The 20,934-nt window shown below is 43.4% G+C and overlaps 1 protein-coding gene across 1 annotated transcript in view; it reads left to right on the top strand.

The window, feature by feature from the left end:
• Positions 1-18,887, top strand: part of AFG1L (AFG1 like ATPase) — a 179,273-nt gene extending 160,386 nt beyond the window's left edge. The window contains exons 12-13 of the mRNA XM_063443531.1: positions 9,031-9,144; positions 16,833-18,887. Of these exons, the coding sequence (XP_063299601.1) occupies positions 9,031-9,144; positions 16,833-16,961 (243 nt within the window). The 3' untranslated portion in view covers positions 16,962-18,887. The remainder of the gene's footprint in view (positions 1-9,030; positions 9,145-16,832) is intronic.
• The last annotated feature ends 2,047 nt before the right edge of the window (positions 18,888-20,934 follow it).

The following is a 20,934-nucleotide window of genomic DNA, read 5'->3' as shown; positions in this document are numbered from 1 at the left end:
TCTTCTTCTTAGTGACATTGCTGCTGATTTTCTTTTTTGTGTGATTTTTATGCAATAACTTGGACATTATTATGTCATTTGACCTTGTACGTGATAAGTAGAATTTCGAAGCAGAACCTATTTTTAACATACTGAATAATACATTTGTTGATAACCGCAAAAATGATTGGAAACCTTCATTTAATCAAAAGGGGGAGTTTTTCCACTAAGCAGGCAAGAAAAGTAGATATGGAAACTATTGAGACATTGTGACAGGATTATGCAGTTTTCCCTGCCTTTGAATTCTATCAAACTAAAAATAAAATAACACAGGAAGCGACTTTGACAAGGTGTTTGTGTGAATTAATGACTATCCTATTTGAATAAAATCAGTGATTTTGTGGTGAAAAGTGAAATTTATATGATTAGTCAGTAGCAAAATATTGAATCCATTCTGTTTTTAAAGGGACAGAAATGCATTCTTTAAAAAGTTATCTACTTAAAGGAACACTATAGCGTGTACACAGTTTTGTAGTCCTAATGCTATGGTGTCAATGTTTCTAACTTAATAAGTGCCCCCGACCTCCAGTAATTAACGGGTTTTTTTTTGTTTGTTTTTTACTTACCTCTTTCCAGCGTTAAGGCTCAAGCTCCTCCTTCCGCGACATCACAGCGAGCGCATTAAAAGCTTCTCCATAGCAAAGCATTGAATCAATACTTTGCTATGGGGTGTTTGAAGACATTCAATGTAATTTAGTGGCTGTCTAGAGGTGGATTAAACCCTGCAATGTAATTTCTCAAAAACTGCAATATTTTACATTGCAGGGATAAACAGACAGGAACACCGCACCCAGTCAACTTCAATGAGATAAAGTGGTCTGGGTGGCTATAGTGTCCATTTAAATATACAGGAACCACTGAAATACATGTAAATTACATAATTTGAATGTGTTCAAGATGACCTCTCTAGGGTCAAGGTAACATGAATGAAGGTACAGCCGTTGGTCTATTATTGTGGGATTAATCTAACAATAAAGGGACAGTATAGGCACTATAACAACTTAATATAAGTGAAGTTGTTATGGTGCCAGGAGACTCTCGGGCACAATCTTACTTCAAGGGGTTAAAGCGTTCCATTTAGATGAAGATGTTGTGTTGCCTGCAGTGTTCCTTTAAGAACTATATTGCAGGGCCGTCTTTAACGCAGGGTAAAAGGGGAAGCTGCCTCGGGCCCTGACATCCTCGGGGGCCCAAAGCAGCTGTTCCTGTGTGGAACTGCCACCATGGGCCACATGATGAGGGGGCCCATCGGATGGCCCATGATCTAAGGGCCACCCGATGACAATGTATTTTCGGGGGCCCGGTCAAGGCTGCAGCACTTTAAGAGCGTGACCGGGCCCCCCGTGATGATGTCACAATGCTGGGAGGAGGTCACTGCCTTTCAACATTCACCGAGCGCCGCGCGGGACTAAAAGGAGAGGAGGGAGTCAGAGCTCTCACTCATCAGCCTAAGGCAGCAACTGGACCACAGGGGAGTCACCCTCCTGCACCTAAAAGGTAGGACACAGGAGGGTGACCAGAAAATTTTACATTTTGCATGATTGTATGTGTATCTGTTTTTGTGTGTCTGTGTATCTGTTTCTATGTGTGTCTAAATGTGTATCTGCATGTGTGTCTAAATCTTTGTTTGTGTGTCCACTTGTGTATCTGTGTGTCTTTCTGTGTAGCTGTATATCTGTATGCCTATCTGTGTGTCTGTATGTCTGTATGTGTATCTGTGTGTCTGTATGCTTATCTGTGTCTCTGTATCTGTTTGTACATGTGTATCTGTGCCTGTAAATGTTTGTCTGTATGTGTGTCATTGTGTGTATCTAAATATGTATCATTATGTGTGTTTGTGTATCTGCATGTGTGTTGGTGTGTGTTAGTGTTTGTCAGTGAGTATCGGTTCATCTTTATATGTATGTGTGTTATTATGTCTGTGTATCTGCATGTGTGTCCGTGTATGTATCTGTATGTTATTGTGTGTATCTGCATGTTTGTCAGTGTATTTGTCTGTTTATCTGTACGTCTGCTAGTGTGTATGTTTATCTGCATGTTTGTCAGTGTGTGTAAATGTGTATCTGCATGTGTGCCTGTGTATGCACTTGTGTGTATGTGTATCTGTCTTTGTATGTCTATATGTGTGTATCTCTATGTATGTCAGTGTCTGCATCTGTATGTGTGTTTGTATGTGTATTTTGTCTCAGTAAAAATGAGTGCGGCTAAGTGTGTGTGTGTTTGTTTTTTTTGTGTGGGGGTGGAGTGCATGATGGCATGCTAAGTCCAGGGGGCCCAAGCAAATGCTTGCCCAGGGTCCAATCAGTATTAAAGATGGCTCTGCTATATTGGGTATTTGAGTGATTTCTGACTTCCGCGTCCACATGTGCATCTGACATGCATCTTCTCTCTCCACAGCAACCCAATAGCTGATGTCAGAGCAGATATTTAGAGAGAGGGAAATACGTGAAGTACAAAAAGGGTACACATGTTACCTATATATCACTACTGTTTTAGAACTGGCGTTTTTAATGTGAAATGTCAGCCAGTAGGTTCCAGTGTTTATAAACACAATTGTGCTAATCCTCAATGAGCACAGTCGTGTTCACAATAAACACATAGATGAGTGGCAGTCATGAATGGTATCCTATGACAGCTATTATAATTACTGTCCAGCAGGGCCGGACTGGGGAAAAAATTTGTCCTGGGCATTTTTGAATCAATTTAATTTTTTTTCAAATTATTATTAGATTTATGTCTCCCCTCCCTTCTTACCTTTCCCTGGGAGAGGGAACCTTGTTGCCACTCGTGGTGGTCTGGTAGGAAATCCATGGTGGTCTGATGAGGAGTGAACTCTACCCTGCATTTCCTGGAGTAGAGCTTACTCTTGTGAGATCGGAGCGTTGCAATAGTAACCGCGACAAAGTTCCAAACCTCGCGAGAGGACCCCGTCGGAGCTGCAGGATAGAGCTCCCCGGGTCCTCTCTCCCCCTGCCACATCTCAGTGCCTGTGGGCCAGTGGAGAGATAATTTGTCTCCCCATCGGCCCATGAAGGCACACAGCAGGGCTGGTGCTCTGATAGTGCTGGCTCTGCATGGGCCGGCAGGGGAGATGCTATGATCTCCCCTGCCAGCCTCGGCCCATGGCCATCGTGGCCCACTGGGCATTTGCCCTGTATGCCCGATGGCCAGTCCGGGTCTGCTGTCCAGATGTCCTTATACAAATATGTAGTTAATTTGAGTCACTGGAGTCACTGCTGGAAAAAAATGCTTGACTGATCACTCAAACAGCCTTGGTCTGCTGTCCTTTGCAGCACCGTGCAATCACGGAAATGAGGTATTTTATGTGATCCGATGCAAAAAAAGATGTTCCCCACTGATCCCTAGCTTCCTTGTTCGCTTATTTAGATATTCATTGATGACATGAAGCCTTTCCATTTGTCTCCTTTGGTGTTGTCAGCCTACGTGGAACTTTTTTATGATGTATACACAATTGTGACTTCACAACCCTCTGTGACCAATCACAGTCCAGTATAGGGTATAATTTCTGGTTACCCTTGTTTCCTTGCCATGTCATGATTTTGTTTCTTGAGAGTTTGTTTATACTGTATAGATAAAATAGAAAGGTGAACAGCGCTAAAGATCAGAAATTGTACAAACGTTTAGTAGAAATACTGGCCAGCGGAGTAACTTTAAAAAAAGGAGAAACAAAGATACAAATAATGGTACAGTATGTATGAACGATATAATTCCACAAGAACAAAGGTGTTATATTCACACTCACACTTTGAGGAGCTATATCAGCTCGGTGTTAAGAGCTTGGACGGAATAATCCCCGTCTATGGATTTCTTGAGGTTCCAGATCGTTGGTGAGTTTATAGGTGTAAGTATTCGTTATATGAAAAACAAGAGTAAAATACGCCACATGGTCTAGTACGTAAATATAAAATATTGTAGTAAGAGTAGATGATCCTACTTACATATACTAGAGCAACGACCTGCTCTAGTTTGGAGAATTTCAGGTGGAATAATCCCCACCTCTGGATATAGTGGACCCAGGTATAGCAGCAAAGCAGTATTAAATAGTAAGGAGGACAAAAAAAATGACTGGATGGTTTAAAAATTATATATACTTTAATACAATAAGTAAAAAGTGAATAAAATACTATAAAACCAGTCCCGTATAAAAGTCCAAAATTCTTCCTCACTTGACGCGTTTTGCCGAAGCTTTCTCAAAAATGTTATCTGTCCATTTATCACAAGGTAGAGGGAACACCTTGTTGGTGAACTGCTGCTCACCCTTGAGAAGAGAGCGCTTATTACCCTTTTGCATTTGTTTATACTGTATATTGGATTTACGGTTTCCTTACCTCGGCTTCTTTGACTATTCTTGCTCTCTCTTATCCTGACCTTGGCCTGACAATTGATTCTGTGTATGTTACATAGTTACATAGCTGAAAAGAGACTTGCTTCCATCAAGTTCAGCCTTCCTCACATTTGTTTTTTTGCTGTTGATCCAAAAGAAGGCAAAAAAAAACAGTGTGAAGCGCAATTTTGCAACAAGCTAGGAAAAAAAATCCTTCTTGACCCCAGAATGGCAGTCAGATTTATCCTTGGATCAAGCAGTTATTACCCTACATTGAAAGATTATATCCTTGAATATTCTGTTTTTGCAAGTATGCATCTAGTAGCTGTTTGAACATCTGTATGGACTCTGATAAAACCACTTCTTCTGGCAGAGAATTCCACATTCTGATTGTTCTTACAGTAAAAAAACCTTTCCTTTGCCTTAGACGAAATCTTCTTTCTTCCAGTCTAAACGCATGGCCTCGTGTCCAATGTAAAGTTCGGTTTGTGAATAGATTTACACACACTGGTTTGTATTGGCCCTCTCGTTTACTCTTTGTCTGCTTACAGACATTTTGTTTAATCTGTCTTAGGCAACAGCACAGCTCTTGTGAGGACTGGTATGTGTTCCTTTACTGTTTCATTTAGATTTGTGTGTTAGGGTATCTCCATTCCAGACATATATTAAAGGACCACTATAGGCACGCACCCAGACCACTTTAGCTCAATGATGTGGTCTGGGTGCCAGGTCCCTCTAGTTTTAACCCTGAAGTTGAAAAAATGCGCATGCACATTCGGAGCTGGCGTCGGCAGGGGGAGGAGAGTTCCCCAGCGCCGATGGAGCCCGGCGCTGGAGAAAGGTAACTGGCACTATAGTGGTCCTTTAGCATGTATTAAAGTTAATTCTGCCTGTACTACGATAGACAAAGACAATAAGAGCAGTTTATTTTGGCTTTATATAATCTTATATTGTAAGACTGATCCTCCCAGTGTGCGTGATGAAAGACCTCTTACAACGGTGGCCAAATTCTAAACAACGGCTCCTGTTACTTCCTAGTTTTGTTAGCACTGAAATAAAGACACAGCAATTGCTCAGAGCACCTGCCTTGCACATGCTTCTCATTTAGCTGCATTGGGAAGTCTGTGATTGGAAGCCACAGAAAGTCTTGGCGGGGTTAGAAAGAGAGGGCTTGCAAAGGCAGCAGATGAGAACTGCAGGTTTTGTAGGTTGGTTTTAGATATAACCCAATGAAAAAAAGCATAATTAAATGCTAACAAGTTTTCATTTGAGGTATATATACAAAACAGTGATTTTAGCCCCGCCTTTCTATTGCTGTCTAAACACAGACTTCCCAATACAGTTCAATGAGAAGTATTTGCAAGGCAGATGTTCTGAGCAATAGCCTGCCATTTGGGTTTATCTCGGTAAAGAAGGCTGGTATTTCAGGTACCCATTTGTTCGCTTCCTCCTGAACTACTACTTTGTGATTATAGCTCGCAGTTCAGATGCCGATTCGTACGTTCTCCAGAGTAAAATACAGCATACACATAAATCCAATGGGTATTCAATGGGTATTCAGACGCATACCCAAACATCAGCCTAGACTAGATGAAGGGTACAACAAGAATGTCTTTATTCAGGCCAAGCGGCCAGCTTTTATGCAAGTTAAGGGTACATAATACACGCCCCTTAAATTACACAATGACTCGACATAAAGTACATAATTCACATAAATATTATAGGGACCCACATAAATGTCATATCCCAAGAAGTTGACTGGTGTTCGCGGAGTCAAGTGTCCAATTTGGAGACCAGGTCTCGCTGCCTCCTTTCGTGCAACAAGATGGCCGCCGTTTTTTACAGCACATGTTCGGGTGGACGAACGATGGCCACACAGGAAGAGTGCTAATTCCTACGGTTTTATTGAGCTTAATGAGCCAGGGGGTGTTCGGTAGATTTATCTCCTGAACCAAAAAAAAATAATGAATGGGAACTGAGCTAAGCAAACCAGGAAGTAACGTAACTGGTTGTCTGATTGAAAGCTATGGGAATGTAAAAAGGTTTATTTGTAAAAGTGCGAACTTCTACTGAAATTTGCACTTTATTGTAAAATGAAAAAAACAGGACACACTCTTAACACATAAAGCACTTCAGCAATCTGGAGTGTCCCTTTCAGTATGCTACTAACCAGGCCTAATATTTACTTCCTACAGTGCAAACCTACTACTGCTATTTGGCTCTCTTGTAACATGACCTCTAATCAAATTCCATTTTATTTTTGACATTTCATTGTTCATAGTTTTTTTTATTGAGTGGTATTCGTAAGATATAGATAAGTCAGATTGCAGTAAAAGAGCACTACAAATACATGCCATGTTACAGTAATATTGCTGTACAGAAAGCCCTGTCTGCCAATGAGTTGGGAAACTGACCACTCCTGGTGGTCTAGGTACTACATACTGTTACAATAGGGCAAATTGGTCATAAGATATTTAGAATTTCTGCAAAAATACCTGAGGGTTTAGGGCCAGTAAGAATTAACTGAAATTAAATTTTGCCAATGGCTAGTGGACAGCTGGAAGATCCATGGTAGGTAGATATTTTTTCCAGCCTTTTTCCCATTTCTGGCTGTCTACAGGTTGTCCCATTCTAGCCTAATATAAGCAAATTTATACAGAATTATAATGGCTCTATTTCCTCATGTTACAACACTCTATAACTTTGTATAACAGGTTTCTCCTATATATTTGCATATGCTTTCATTAAAGAAAGTAAACGGCATGTGGTGATTAGAATGTTAACACAACTTAATTAATAATACATAAAAGGAAATTAGCTATTACTAAATATCTGGAAACATCTGCAGTTCAGAGAAACACAATTTAATTCTCTTTTATAAAGAGGTTTCCTGCAGATGCTCCACAGGAAAGTGGACTGTGTGAAATGACATTAGAAATTATGCAACAATTAATTCCATCAACTCAGTCTATTTACCAAGATGTGCACAATGAATTTTTATTCTATGCAGTATTACTCCCGCGGCAGAAAATAAGATCAGTGACTCATGCTTGTGCATTCATTTGATATTTGTGTGGTATAATGACATGAAAATAAAACTGACCAACTTTGGCTGAAGAAAGCAAAGCAGGGGTCAAGTGCTTGGAATGAATTAGCTCCTCTTTACAGTATTGGCTTAAACTCTCTGGATTGACCATTCAGACTCTATTGTTAATACTCTGGGGGCATGGCTGCCTGCTGCTACCTCTAACCTTTTATCTGTAATTTGATTTTATCACTGTCAAGTATCTCATCACCATATATTTAGCTACAGAAAAGTTAGTATTGTTAATAAGGGTTACACAGCTTTGTGTGGATTAAAGGGGCCCTGTAACCATCACAGCCCGCTGTAGCGATTTTGGGGCCAAGAATCCCATTGCTACATACCTCCCAACATTTCATATGCACAAAGAGGGACACCTTCATTCCATGTTACAAGAACCTTTAGGTGATTTACTGTTAATTTATGTAGTTAAAATGTAATTTAGAACAAGAACAATTTATCTTATTTACACAGACTGGTTATTGTAGTTTAAGTCACACCAACAATATGGAGCTCATAGAAGAGAAGGACATTAGTATAGAAAAGAGGGACAGATGGATTTGGGCTTAAAATAGGGACTGCCCCTCCTTAATAGTGACACTTGGGAGGTTTGCTACTATCATTCCACTGTTAAGAGTCAAACTGTTTTCAAATCATTTCATATTTACCTAAGAAGGTTTTAAAGATGGTGGGACTATGTCCCCTGACATGTTGAGATCTGCCTCTTAGCCCCAAGTACTCAATTGACCCAGTAAGACATCACACGGTGTTCAACATGATAAACCTATAGATACATGTGTTTGGCAAACAGATGTTTTAAAGAGGTCCAAATTCCATGGTGCTGTTATGAATTGAGAACTGGTAGCTTTGTTTACTTGTATCTTTACAACCAACTTTGATTATTTGGGCTAAAATAGTTGAAAAATTACAACATGGAGATTTTTTTGAAAATTGGCTTCTTTGGTGTACTCACATTTAAACTCACAGATGTAACTACACAGATATGTGCACTTTCACACATCTAACTGTACTTCTATACATACACCCACATAAACATTAGCAAAGCATATACAATGATCTATCATTACTGTTAAAAGCACGCTCTTAGCACCATAACTACTATGGATCATTGTAGTGGTTATGCTGCTTTAGATCTATGAGCACAGCTCCACTTTTTCTCAAAACATTTTTCAGAGTGGTTTGACAAATACTGTCTCTTTCCCTGGCACTTACAACTTACAGTGACAATGCGGAAACTCAGTTACGCACTATCATGTTTGGATTTCAAAATTCTTCAAAGTCTTACCTGTTGGTCGAGTGTTTAAAGTAGTAGTACCTGTGTATATGGTGGATCAAAGGGTAGAATGCTAGGTTGTAGACTATTTGTTTTCCCTAAATACAAAAAATCCATGTAATTGGAGTGGAGGATAGAGCGGTGGTTGACACCCTCAACTATCTCACCATGGCATTAGGGGTATAACTCTACTATGTAATAGTGAATACTAGTCAAGGAACCTATGCTGAGTTCAGCACGTGTTTTAAATAAAAGTTTGTTTATTTCCAGGTGCGTGTTATTTGCTCTGCTGATACCCCTTTACAAAGCTTGTTTGTACAGAAGCTTAAGAAAGGCGAAGAGGCCGAAAGCAGAATTCTGATGGACGATCTGGGCCTGAGCGAGGTATGCCACCTATCCACCACCTGAACTTAAACCTGATAAACATAAACACGTGTTGGGTGACTTCATGTGTCCTATAGAGTAAATACCTCCTAATGTAAATATATGGTGTGACAAAAGTTTCATCTCTATATTGTTATAAAGGGACAACTAGCAAGTACATAGATTTTCAGATTTAATAAATATATTTACCAGACATCTAGTTTCAAATCACGTGCAAGGAAATATGCATTCCAGTGCTCAACTAAGTTGTCCTGGAATGATTGGATTTCTTATCAGATCAGAGAGGGTGTTAGATGAGGTACAATCATGTATTTCCCTTCACACTGGAAAGCATGTCAGGCAAACTTTCTACATGTTTTATGCAAAACTAAATATTCAGGTACTCCAGTGTATACAAAAAACACAGTATGGGCCAATTCTCATATCCAGACACAGCAAACATGAATTAATAAAATGCATATGGAAGCTAAGTATAAGTAGACTGAACAACTAATGAAGACCCTAGTGATGTTGGTCGATATTTTACATGTTTAAAAATCAAATTATCAATTTCTTCAGACAATTGCTTAAATATCGATATTTCAGCCACAAATTGTAATGACATCCATGCTCTGCCCCTTTTTGACAGTGTCATGAAGGGGAGGGGCATTGTCATTATCACATAAAGCACAGACATGCAAAAGATTTGAGAAACCTAATGCAAAAGATTAATAAAATAATCAAGTTGCCATTGTCTGACTTAAGTATTTCAATTTCTAATCTGTTTTAATGTTAACACTATTTAATGCACCACATTAGTCATACACACATGATCGAGGCACTATAACGGAATTATAAAAATAAAAAGGACTGCACACAAAGCTACCGCCACAGCAGTAGGTAGCGTGCACAGTAGTTGCCACAGACTGCACACAAAGCTACCGCCACAGCAGTAGGTAGCGTGCACAGTAGTTGCCACAGACATTCACAGCACTAGCTAAAGCACCAGATTGTGCCGACAGTACCAGATTACATAAACACTTCTCACACCTTATAAATGCCAGTAATAATAATAAAGGACCCTGGAAGCCCTGAATCTATTAGAGAATCTGTTAGACAAAAAAACCTTTTTCACCTGTGTGTCTCTTAACCCCCATTTTGTTTTTATTAACCCATCTTTTTAACGTCTTACCCCTTTTAGTGTATCTACCCCCCTTAGTTTACTTTATACTTCATTTTTCTCCTTTGCCTCTTACGCCCCCTTGTGTGTCTCTTACTTTCCCCCAGCCCCTTTGTGTGTCATTGTCCTCTTCCCCAGTTCCTCTGTGTGCCTCTTGATCTTCTTCCCAGCCCCTCTGTGTCACTGTCCCCTATTCTAGCTCTTCTGTGTGTGTCATTGTCCCCTTCCTCAGCCGCTCTGTATGTCCCTGTCCCCATCCCCAGCTCCTCTGTGTCAGTGTCCACTTCTCCAGCCCCTCAGTGTATTATTGTCCCTTTCCCAGCCCCTCAGTGTGTGTCACTGACCTCTTCCCCAGTCCCTCTGTGTGTCCCTACCCCCATCCACAGCTCCTCTGTGTGTCATTGTCCTCTACTCCAGCCCCTCAGTGTGTGTCATTGTCCCTTTCCCCAGCCCCTCTCTTTGTCATAGTATTTTTCTCCATTCCATGTGTTTCTCCTCCCCATCCCTAGACTGCTAAATATATGCACACACAGACTGCTGAATAAGCACACAGATGGCTGAATAAACACACGCAGATTGCTGAATACACACAGACTGCTGAATACATACACTCAAAATATACACACACAGACTGCTGTATACACACAGACTGCTGAATACACATACACAGACTGCTGAATACACACAGAGACTGATGAATACATACACTCACTGCTGAATACACACACACAGACTGCTGAATACATACACTCACTGCTAAATACACAAACACACACAGCAAGCAGCCCTCCCTTGTTCATTGGCAACACCCAGGATTCAGTCCCTGCAATAAGTTCAATATGACATTTTTCAAAGGCTAGGATATGGTTATAAGGTTTTTAAAGGATAGGATAAGAGAGAGATGTTTGATAGGACCTGCTAGAACGACTACAGGCTTTGCATGAATCACAGTTGCAGTCTAGGAGCAAGACAACAGGTTTCTGACATTTTATATATTAGAAAAGGAATACTGCCCAGTGCATTTTGTATGCTTTGTGCAGTCCCAAACACACTGTGGGCAGAAGTAATGCACCAAGTTAACCCTTTTGTTACTGTAACCATTTCCCTTTTCTCTAACGTAACATAGTCCACATATGTGGTAATAGTGAATCTGACCAGGGCCGGAATGGCCCAGCAGGATACCGGGAAATTTCCCGGTGGGCCGCGGCATCTGGGGCCGGGCAGACAGCCCTATTAATGAGGATTATGCAATTTAAACACACAGGTTGGCACAGTCCGAGGGGGGTAAAGAGGGACTAGCTGGGGGCTGGTGCATCCACAATTAGGTAGCCGAAAAGAAACCTGTCAGTCTCCCTGCACAATTTACAGCAATTCAGGCTGCATGCCCTGCCCCCACATGTAAGCCCCACCTCCCAAACACAAGCCCCACCCCCACACAAACGCTGCTGACCTCGCTGGAATGAAGAGGCCAGACAATGACACCTTCACCTACAAGTGCCAGGTAAGCTTTGTGTGCCTGCTAGTGAGTGAGCGAGTGTGTGTGTTGTGCCTGCTAGCTATTGAGTGAACTTGTGTGTGTGCTAGTTAGTGAGCTTGTGTGTGTATATGCTAGTGCGGGAGCTTCTGTCTGTGTGTGTGTGTGCGCGCGCATCTGCTAGTGAGGGAGCTTCTGTGTGTGTATGTGTGTGTGTGCGCATCTGCTAGTGAGTGAGCTTGTGTGTGTGCGTGCGCATCTGCTAGTGAGTGAGCTTGTGTGTGTGTGTGCCTGCTAGTGAGGGAGCGTGCGCAGGGGTCAAGTCCTGGGTAAAAAAGTGCAGGAACTCACCCAAGATACACTCCCCGCCCCCTTCCCCCCCCCACCCCCAAAAAATAAAACGCTTGTATGCAGGGGCTGAGTAAGGGCACGGGGCTGAGGAGGGGGACAGGAGCTGAGGAGAGGGACAGGAGCTTGGGGGGGGACATGGGCTGAGGAAGGGGACAGGAACTGAGGAAAGGGACAGGAACTGAGGGGCTGAGGAAAGGGACAGGAACTGAGGGGCTGAGGAAAGGGACAGGAACTGAGGGGCTGAGGAAAGGGACAGGAACTGAGGGGCTGAGGAAGGGGGACAGGGGCTGAGGAAGGGGGACAGGGGCTGAGGAAGGGGGGCAGGGGCTGAGGAAGAGGGGCAGGGGCTGAGGAAGAGGGGCAGGGGCTGAGGAAGAGGGGCAGGGGCTGAGGAAGAGGGGCAGGGGCTGAAGAAGAGGGGCAGGGGCTGAGGAAAAGAGGCAGGGACTGAGGAGTGGGACAGGGACTGAGGAGGGGGACAGGGGCTGAGGAGGGGGACAGGGACTGAGGAGGGGGACAGGGACTGAGGAGGGGGACAGGGACTGAGGAGGGAGACAGGGACTGAGGAGGGGGGACAGGGCCTTAAATAGGGGGACAGGGACTGAGGAGGGGGGCAGGAACTGAGGAGGGGGGACAGGGCCTTAAATAGGGGGACAGGGACTGAGGAGGGGGGCAGGGACAAGCCTGAGGAAGGGGGACAGGGCCTTAAATAGGGGGACAGGGACTCAGGAAAGGGACAGGCCTGAGGAAGGGGACAGGCACTGAGTAAGGGGATAGGGCTTGAGGAGGGGGACAGGGGCTGGGGAAATGGATTAAGGAGGGGGGCAGGAACTGAGGAGGGGGGCAGGGCCTTAAATAGGGGGACAGGGACTGAGGAGGGGGACAGGGACAGGCCTGAGGAAGGGGGACAGGGCCTTAAATAGGGGGACAGGGACTCAGGAAAGGGACAGGCCTGAGGAGGGGGACAGGGATTGAGGAGGGGGACAGGGACTGAGTAAGGGGATAGGGCTTGAGGAGGGGGACAGGGACTGAGTAAGGGGATAGGACTTGAGGAGGGGGACTGGGGAAAGGGACTAAGGAGGGGGGCAGGAACTGAGGAGGGGGGACAGGGACCGAGGAGGAGGGGGACTGGGACAGGCCTGAGGAAGGGGGACAGGGCCTCAGGAAAGGGACAGGCCTGAGGAGGGGGACAGGGACTGAGTAAGGGGATAGGGACTGGGGAAAGGGACTAAGGAGGGGGACAGAGACTGGGGAAAGGGACTAAGGAGGCGGGCAGGAACTGAGGAGGGGGGACAGGGCCTTAAATAGGGGGATAGGGACTGAGGAGGGGGGCAGGAACTGAGGAGGGGGGACAGGGCCTTAAATAGGGGGACAGGGACTCAGGAGGGGGACAGGGACAGGCCTGAGGAAGGGGGGCAGGGCCTTAAATAGGGGGACAGGGACTCAGGAAAGGGACAGGCTTGAGGAGGGGGAAAGGGACTGAGGAGGGGGACAGGGACTGAGGATTGGGACAGGGACTGAGTAAGGGGATAGGGCTTGAGGAGGGGGACAGGGACTGAGTAAGGGGATAGGCCTTAAATAGGGGGACAGGGACTGAGGAGGGGGACAGGGCCTTAAATAGGGGGACAGGGACTGAGGAGGGGGACAGGGACAGGCCTGAGGAAGGGGGACAGGGCCTGAAATAGGGGGACAGGGATTCAGGAAAGGGACAGGCTTGAGGAGGGGGACAGGGACTGAGTAAGGGGATAGGGCTTGAGGAGGGGGACAGGGACTGGGGAAAGGGACTAAGGATTGGGGCAGGAACTGAGGAGGGGGGACAGGGCCTTAAATAGGTGGACAGGGACTGAGGAGGGGGATAAAAAAGAAACTAAAAAAAACCTAAAATGCCTTTTCAAAATGCCCCCCTCCCTGAGGCTTACCTTGGGCCAGGAGGGGTGGGACAGGATCTGGAACCTGCAGCCTGCAGTCAGTGGAGTAAGCCAGCCTCTCCTGATGATGTCAGGAGGAGGGGGTGTGACTTCCTCTGCTCCCCAGCGGTCCTGTGAGAAGAGCAGAGAAAGTCACGCCCCCTCCTACTGACATCATGAGGAGAGGCCGGACGACTCCACTGACTGCAGGGGGAGAGGTGAGTTTAAAAATCCGAGTCCCCAGTCAGAGGCAGGGGATTCGGATTTGTGCTCCCCCTGCTCTGGCAGCCGCTTGTGCCAGCCCTGGGTCCTGCAGGACTAGTAATGGGAACGGCGTTCCTGCTGTGGAAAAAGTGCAGGAACGCCGTTCCCACGCGTTCCTGCAGGACTCGAGCCCTGAGCGTGCGTGTGTGTGAGTGCATCTGCTAGTGTCGGAAGCTTGTGTGTGTGTGTGCGCATCTGCTAGTGAGGGAGCTTGTGTATGTGTGTGTGCATCTGCTATTGAGTGAGCTTCTGTGTGTGTGCCTGCTAGTGAGTGAGCTTCTGTGTATTCTAGTGAGTGAGCTTGTGTGTGCATCTGCTATTGAGTGAGCTTCTGTGTGTGTGCATCTGCTAGTGAGTGAGCTTGTGTGTGTGTGTGTGTGTGCATCTGCTAGTGAGTAAGCTTCTGTGTGTGTGTCTGCTAGTGAGTGAGTTTGTATATGTGTGCCTGCTAGTGTGGGAGGCTCTGTGTGTGTGTGTGTGTGTGTGTGTGTTTGTCTGTAGGGAGCATGAGTGTGTGTGTGAACTTGTCTGTAAGCTTGTCTGTGGTGAGCATGTGTGTGCAGTGAGCTTTTCTGTAGGTTGCATGTGTGTGTCAGTGAGCTTGTCTCTAGTTATCATGTGTGTGTCAGTGAGCCTGTGTGTAGGGCGCATGAGTGTGTCAGTGAGTTTGTCTGTAGGAACCATGAGTGTCTGAGCTTGTCTGTAGGGAGCATGTGTGTGTCAATAAGGTTGTCTGTGGTGAGCATGTGTGTGCAGTGAGTTTGTTTGTAGTAAGCATGTGTGTGACCATGAGCTTGTCTGTAGTGACCATGTGTGTGTGTTAGTGAGCTATTCTGTAAGGAGCATGTGTATGTCAATGAGCTTCTCTGTAGTAAGCTTGTTTGTGTATCAGTTTGTCTGTACTAAATTTGTGTGTGTGTACCAGTAAGCTTGTCTGTGTGTGTCATTGAGATTGCGAGCTTATGTTTGTTATGTCTTAGAGTTTATGTAAATCAATGAGATTGTCTGTGAGCCTGTATATCACTGAGCTTGTGTTAGTGGGATTATCTGTGTCTGCATGTGAGTATGCTTTACTGTATTACTGAATTACCCTGAAAGGACTAATACTTTAATTTAGAAGAAAGAAATATACCACACACACACTACATAGCACAATGACTTATGGGGCTGGCATAGATTTGTTTTCCAGGGCTGCTTTGTATCCCCAGTCCGGACCTGAATCTGAGTACAGCAGAGATGGAACTTAATTTTTATTTATTTTTTTACAAAATTAGGGACTACATCCTGCTACTCTGACTTCATACATGAAGTCCTGAATTTTTTTCTTTAATCCTGAAGGTGATGATTATCAGCTAGTTAAGTCCATGTGTTATTAGATTGAGATTTTTTTTTTTTTTAGCAGAGCCTGTCAATCCACTGGTGTCCCCCACAATCCCCTCATGCCTCACTTACCTGATCTGTAAGGTGCCCCTCCCCCTCCCCCCCATGCCTCCCTTACCCGATTTGTAGGCTGGGCCGCCATCAGGGCATGACAACCATAACATTTCATAAGTGCACATAAAGATAGCGATTATCGCTATCTATATGTTCACCTCGGGCCCCGGCTACCTGTACAGTGTAGACGGGGGTCAGCCAGCACCATCTTAACTTTCCAGCAGCTCCAGTGCCTGTAACTCTCGCGAGCTCCGCGGCCGACAGAGCGTTGTCACGGGTTACCATGGCAACGCTCCGCGCGGCAAACAGGCACAGCTCGCGAGAGTTACAGACACAGGAGCTGCTGGAAAGTTAAGATGGTGCTGGCTGGATCGGTGGCCCCCCCTACAGCGGCTGGCTCCCTCCACCATACCACCGGACCACCAGCGATGCAATCTCCCCCCTCCCTGGCCAGGTAGGAAGCAGAGAGGGGGGCATAAAATGTAAATACCACCAAAGAGGATCCCCTCCCACCCCCCAATGCAGCCCCCTATTTTACACATTTAAACACACTAAAACCACAACACAAACACACACTGCATATACACACTAAAAACACGACACAAACACGCACTGCATTCACCATACACACACTAAAACCACAACACTAAAACTACAGCACAAACACACACTGCATTCACCATACACACACTAAAACTACAACACACACACTGCATTCACCATACACACACTAAAACCACAACACAAACACACACACTGCATTCACCATACACACACTAAAACCACAACACAAACACTCTGCATTCACTACACAAACACAGAGAGAAGCAGGGATAAGATGTAGCTTCATATCCCTGCCTTTCTCCATTCACAGCACATACCTATTTCAGTCTATTCAACCCCCCCCCCCCCCCCCCTTGCCCTCTCCTGCGGATGCCCATGGTGCTGAGGTAGGATAGCTTCCTACATATCTTTATTTGAAATGTGCTGTTGTAATATTACTGACTCTTAACACAGATATTAATTATAATGAGTTCTGCAGAAAAATATTCATATATGTCCTTGCTTGTTTTTACAGTTCTGTTTGTCTTCTTTGTAGGATTTGTCTGGAGGACTTTCTGTTTTTACAGGAGAAGAGGAAGTGTTTGCATTTAATCGTACATTGTCTCGACTTACAGAAATGCAAACAGAAAAGTACTGGAGGGATGGAGACAGAAGTCAGAATTAGCATCCACTAATAATCAGCACTGTGATCAACGCACAAGTCAAAGATTCTAAAGATATTCTATTTTTATTTATCTCATTTTATTGCACTCAGATCTCAGGACCATTACTTTATGATAATCTTGTGGATATCTGTAGGACTCTTTTATATTTATACAGGATTTATGTATTAGTAACAAATGTCCAGCAAACAGTTCTCTGCCAGTTATACCTGTGATCTGTGCAGTTGCTGAATCATACCACTGTGGTATTATTCTAGCTAGAGCAATGAGGGTGATGTGCAATAAGAGTTATTATGCTTTTTGTAACATTTATTAATTTAGTAATTTTAATGGTTTGTTGGAAATATATGCATTAACGCAGCTCTGTTGCGTTTTGGATCACCCGGCTGAGAGCCAGGGGATCCGTTAATCAGTTCTCCCTGAATGCTCATGGACCATTTTTGATCGGGGAAATGGCTTCATTTACTGTTTTAGACGGACTGACTGTTCTTCTGAGTCTTCTATCTATGCACCACCATCTATAAGGATCTGAGATAGCGGCACCCAGAAATATAATAATTTACCCATAATCTGGTATGTGTGATCACGCGCAAGTCAACTGAGATGAGCAGTGACACACAGCTACATGATGTGGTGCTGGAGGGAGGTGAGTACATACATCCTGAGCCAGTGACAAAGTTGATGTTGGCTCTGAAGTTTGACTAAAGCACCAATCTTGGGCAACAATTGTCAACCTGCTGGTTCTACATAGGGGAAAGTAGTCCCTACTTCTCCTTATGTATAACTTGGAAAAAAAACTTGCATACAAGATGGGGGTTTGAGACATGACCAATAGATTGGGGAAGGGGAAAGCCAAGGAAGTGACACTTTTTCTTGGCTAGACCGAATACATTTTACTGAAATTTCCAAAGGAACATTTGCATTTTCCACTGCTATTCTTTGTCCAGGTTACACTCCCCTTACCACACACACACAAAAAAATCACACCTATTTGCAAAGGTGTGACAGCCATTTGGCTGGTACTTTCTTCTTTTATTGGATGTAAAAATCTATCTATTTCCCAGGCATTCCCTGTCCTGTAATCTTCTGGCAAACTGAATTTAATAGTAGAAGTACAGCCATCTCATGATACATAATTAATGCATTTTGACCCGGTGGGATACTATACTGTATATGGATATCCTGTCTCTATTTACAAAATGTGTAAGACATATTTTATGTCCCCTTGATTGCTAATATTTTCGCAATACATATCCATGCCTTAATTTGATATAATTGCTGCAACTAATCAAGCTTATGGGGAATTTTTTTATAAAAATCTAAAGGTACTTTATACTACATGTACAGAAATGGTTTTAAAATGTTAGACAATGTAATGTGCTATTGCTTTGTCAATTCAAGAGCTGCTATCTTGTAAATATTCTTACTGATACAGTGTTATTTCAGATTTAAGAAAGGCCAAGCACCACCATGTTGTCAAAAAGATTAGTACTCCAAAGTAAATTGTAAAATGTTAGCAGTCAGGCTGGGATGATATGTAAGGGTAAAATTGCAGATAATACTAATCTTGTTGGAGATAAGAAAATGTCTGCCACCTGGACAGATGAGCACTTGCAGTTAAAGGGACACTCCAGGCACCAAAACAACTTCATCTAAATTAATGTCGCCGGGGAGGGCAAACGGTTTAACCCCTTGAGGTAGGAGTGCTTCCAGGGACCTTCTGGCACCACATCAACTTTATTTAGACGAAGTTATTTTGGTGCCTAGAGTGTCCCTTTAACCTGCCTGAATTTGACTAGAGCTTTTTATTTCTTTTTTTTTGTCAGTCATAAATCCAGACTGGATTTACAGGTTTTTCAGCCAGAAAAGGATTCCACGGGCCTTAGACAGGTTACCAGTGTGCCCCCCAATTCTTCATATAAGGACGGTTAAAGAAGCCAAGCAAACTCATGGTTCTGTTACCCCTGTCAAACTCCTGGGCCCTAGCAATCCGCCAACGGTCGCCTTATGCGTTATCCTGCTCTGCTATTAGCATATTACTATTGGCTCTTTTTTTGTTAAATGTTTTTTGATGCTGATTTACATATCTTCCAAAAACTATGACATCTTATTTTCAGTTTATTTTTGGGTTTTATTTTTTACTTTGTAAACTTGAACATTCTCCTCTTACCACGGACCAGACAGGCTAGACAAAGCTTCTTCCTAAAATGTGTTTACGTTAGTTTGACATTTTAGAGAAACACTTATAGTGATAAAAAAAGAAAAAGCCTAGTCACAAATGATATAATAATGCTAGTCTTTCTCTCTAATAGTGTCATAGCATTACTTAGTGACACAAATTGTATTTCATTGTGTAGCATTCATGATATACTTTGCTCTGTAATTAACGATGTTTTACTGAAAAATCCACTAAAACATGCATTGAAAAAAAAATGTTGGGCTCACCCTCACTTAGCCAGCTTGGACTGTACTGTAAAATAAGAAAAATCCTTGTAAGATGTTGCTGAGAGAGGAGGAGGCAGTCATTTTTAAAAATCATTGGACTTCTAAGCCCCAGTGTACAATGACAGCGCATCTCCTTGCACCATAATATACACAATGAACATGCAGTGAGACGGCCCTTTTAAAGAGAGCATTTTAGCTTACTCTCTTTTCGTATGAATATATTTTATTTTATTTTTACATAAATAAGAAAACTTTACAATTACCAGTCACAGTGCCTGGCAGTTCAGTATTGCTGTTGAGAGATTAAAAGAACATTCTAAGCACAATTTCAAGCCTAGTGTAGCATGCTGTATTCTCTCAGCCAATGAGCTAAGCCCTGCACTGCCACACCAAACTCAATAAACGGGGTTTAAATTTTTTTTATTTATAACTCTAGTGTGTTCCTTTAAGGTGTAGTGGTTTTGGTGCTTAGAGTGCGCCTTTCTTCTGTTATGAAGGTATTAAAGTAATGTATAAACTTTAAATGGCAGATTTGATGTGTAGTTTGGGTAGATGTGTACACTGTGTTTAAAGCAATACCAATGTTCTCTATGATACTTCCTCTGCCATCAGCATGTCTGTATAATGGAGTATTGTCGACCTGATAATGGGCATGCTTAAACCATTTCTCCCTTTAGCAACCTTTCACGCATCATATGGCTGTACTGGTGAATGGCTAATGAATACACTCCACGTGGCTTTTAAAAGTGTCCAACTGTACATTTATTTATTTTCTCTGAACTTAATGAGTAAAGTGAAATGTGATGAGGGTAGATGTACAGTCATTTGTATTGTTGAGCCCAAACTAAGCAACAGGCAGAATTTAGAGAAAAATATCTGGATTATTAATGGAATTGTGCTCTTTAAGATGGTCGTCACCTGAAGGGTCCTTTAAATTTCTTAAAGTAAAGAAATAGAAACATGTCATTTATGATCTGTTACTAATTATTTTATATTGGTAGATTAAATATTTACTTGTGAATTCACCAATACATGCTTTGGTAGTGTTAAGGCCCTGTTTCTCAGCCTGTATTACACACACTCCAAGGAGTACTTTTGCCATAGGCGAGGGTGCCCTCACTTTCCATGAGCTGGAGAGGCAGTCAGACGATCTCCTTGACTGTCCCTGCAACCTCTTACAAGGCCAGCAGTGGTCATGGAGGCTGAGTGTGCCTGTGTGTGGTGTCTGAACTATGTGTGTGAAATGGAGCCTTGAGTGTTGTGTGTATGTTGAAGTAGGTTCAGTCTGTGTGGGTATGTTTTTCATTTACCACCCCTCCTGTATACCTTTTGGTAGGAGGGGAGTATAATCCCTGGAGGTCCAATGGAGTGCACACTGTGGTGCTAGATCCTGGATGATCTGGTGGGGGGAGCATTGTGGTATGCACCTTTCAGTCACGGAACTTCCTCAGTGACTCAGAACGCTGCTATACATGAATCATTGAGAATTAACAAGGGTCTGTGAGGGATCTCTTAGTGTGATCAGCACCA

This window comes from Pelobates fuscus, chromosome 2, assembly GCF_036172605.1.
Source record: "Pelobates fuscus isolate aPelFus1 chromosome 2, aPelFus1.pri, whole genome shotgun sequence".
Lineage (NCBI taxonomy): Eukaryota > Metazoa > Chordata > Amphibia > Anura > Pelobatidae > Pelobates > Pelobates fuscus.
Note: the sequence above shows the minus strand (reverse complement) of the source record. Positions and strands in the feature narration are given on the sequence as shown.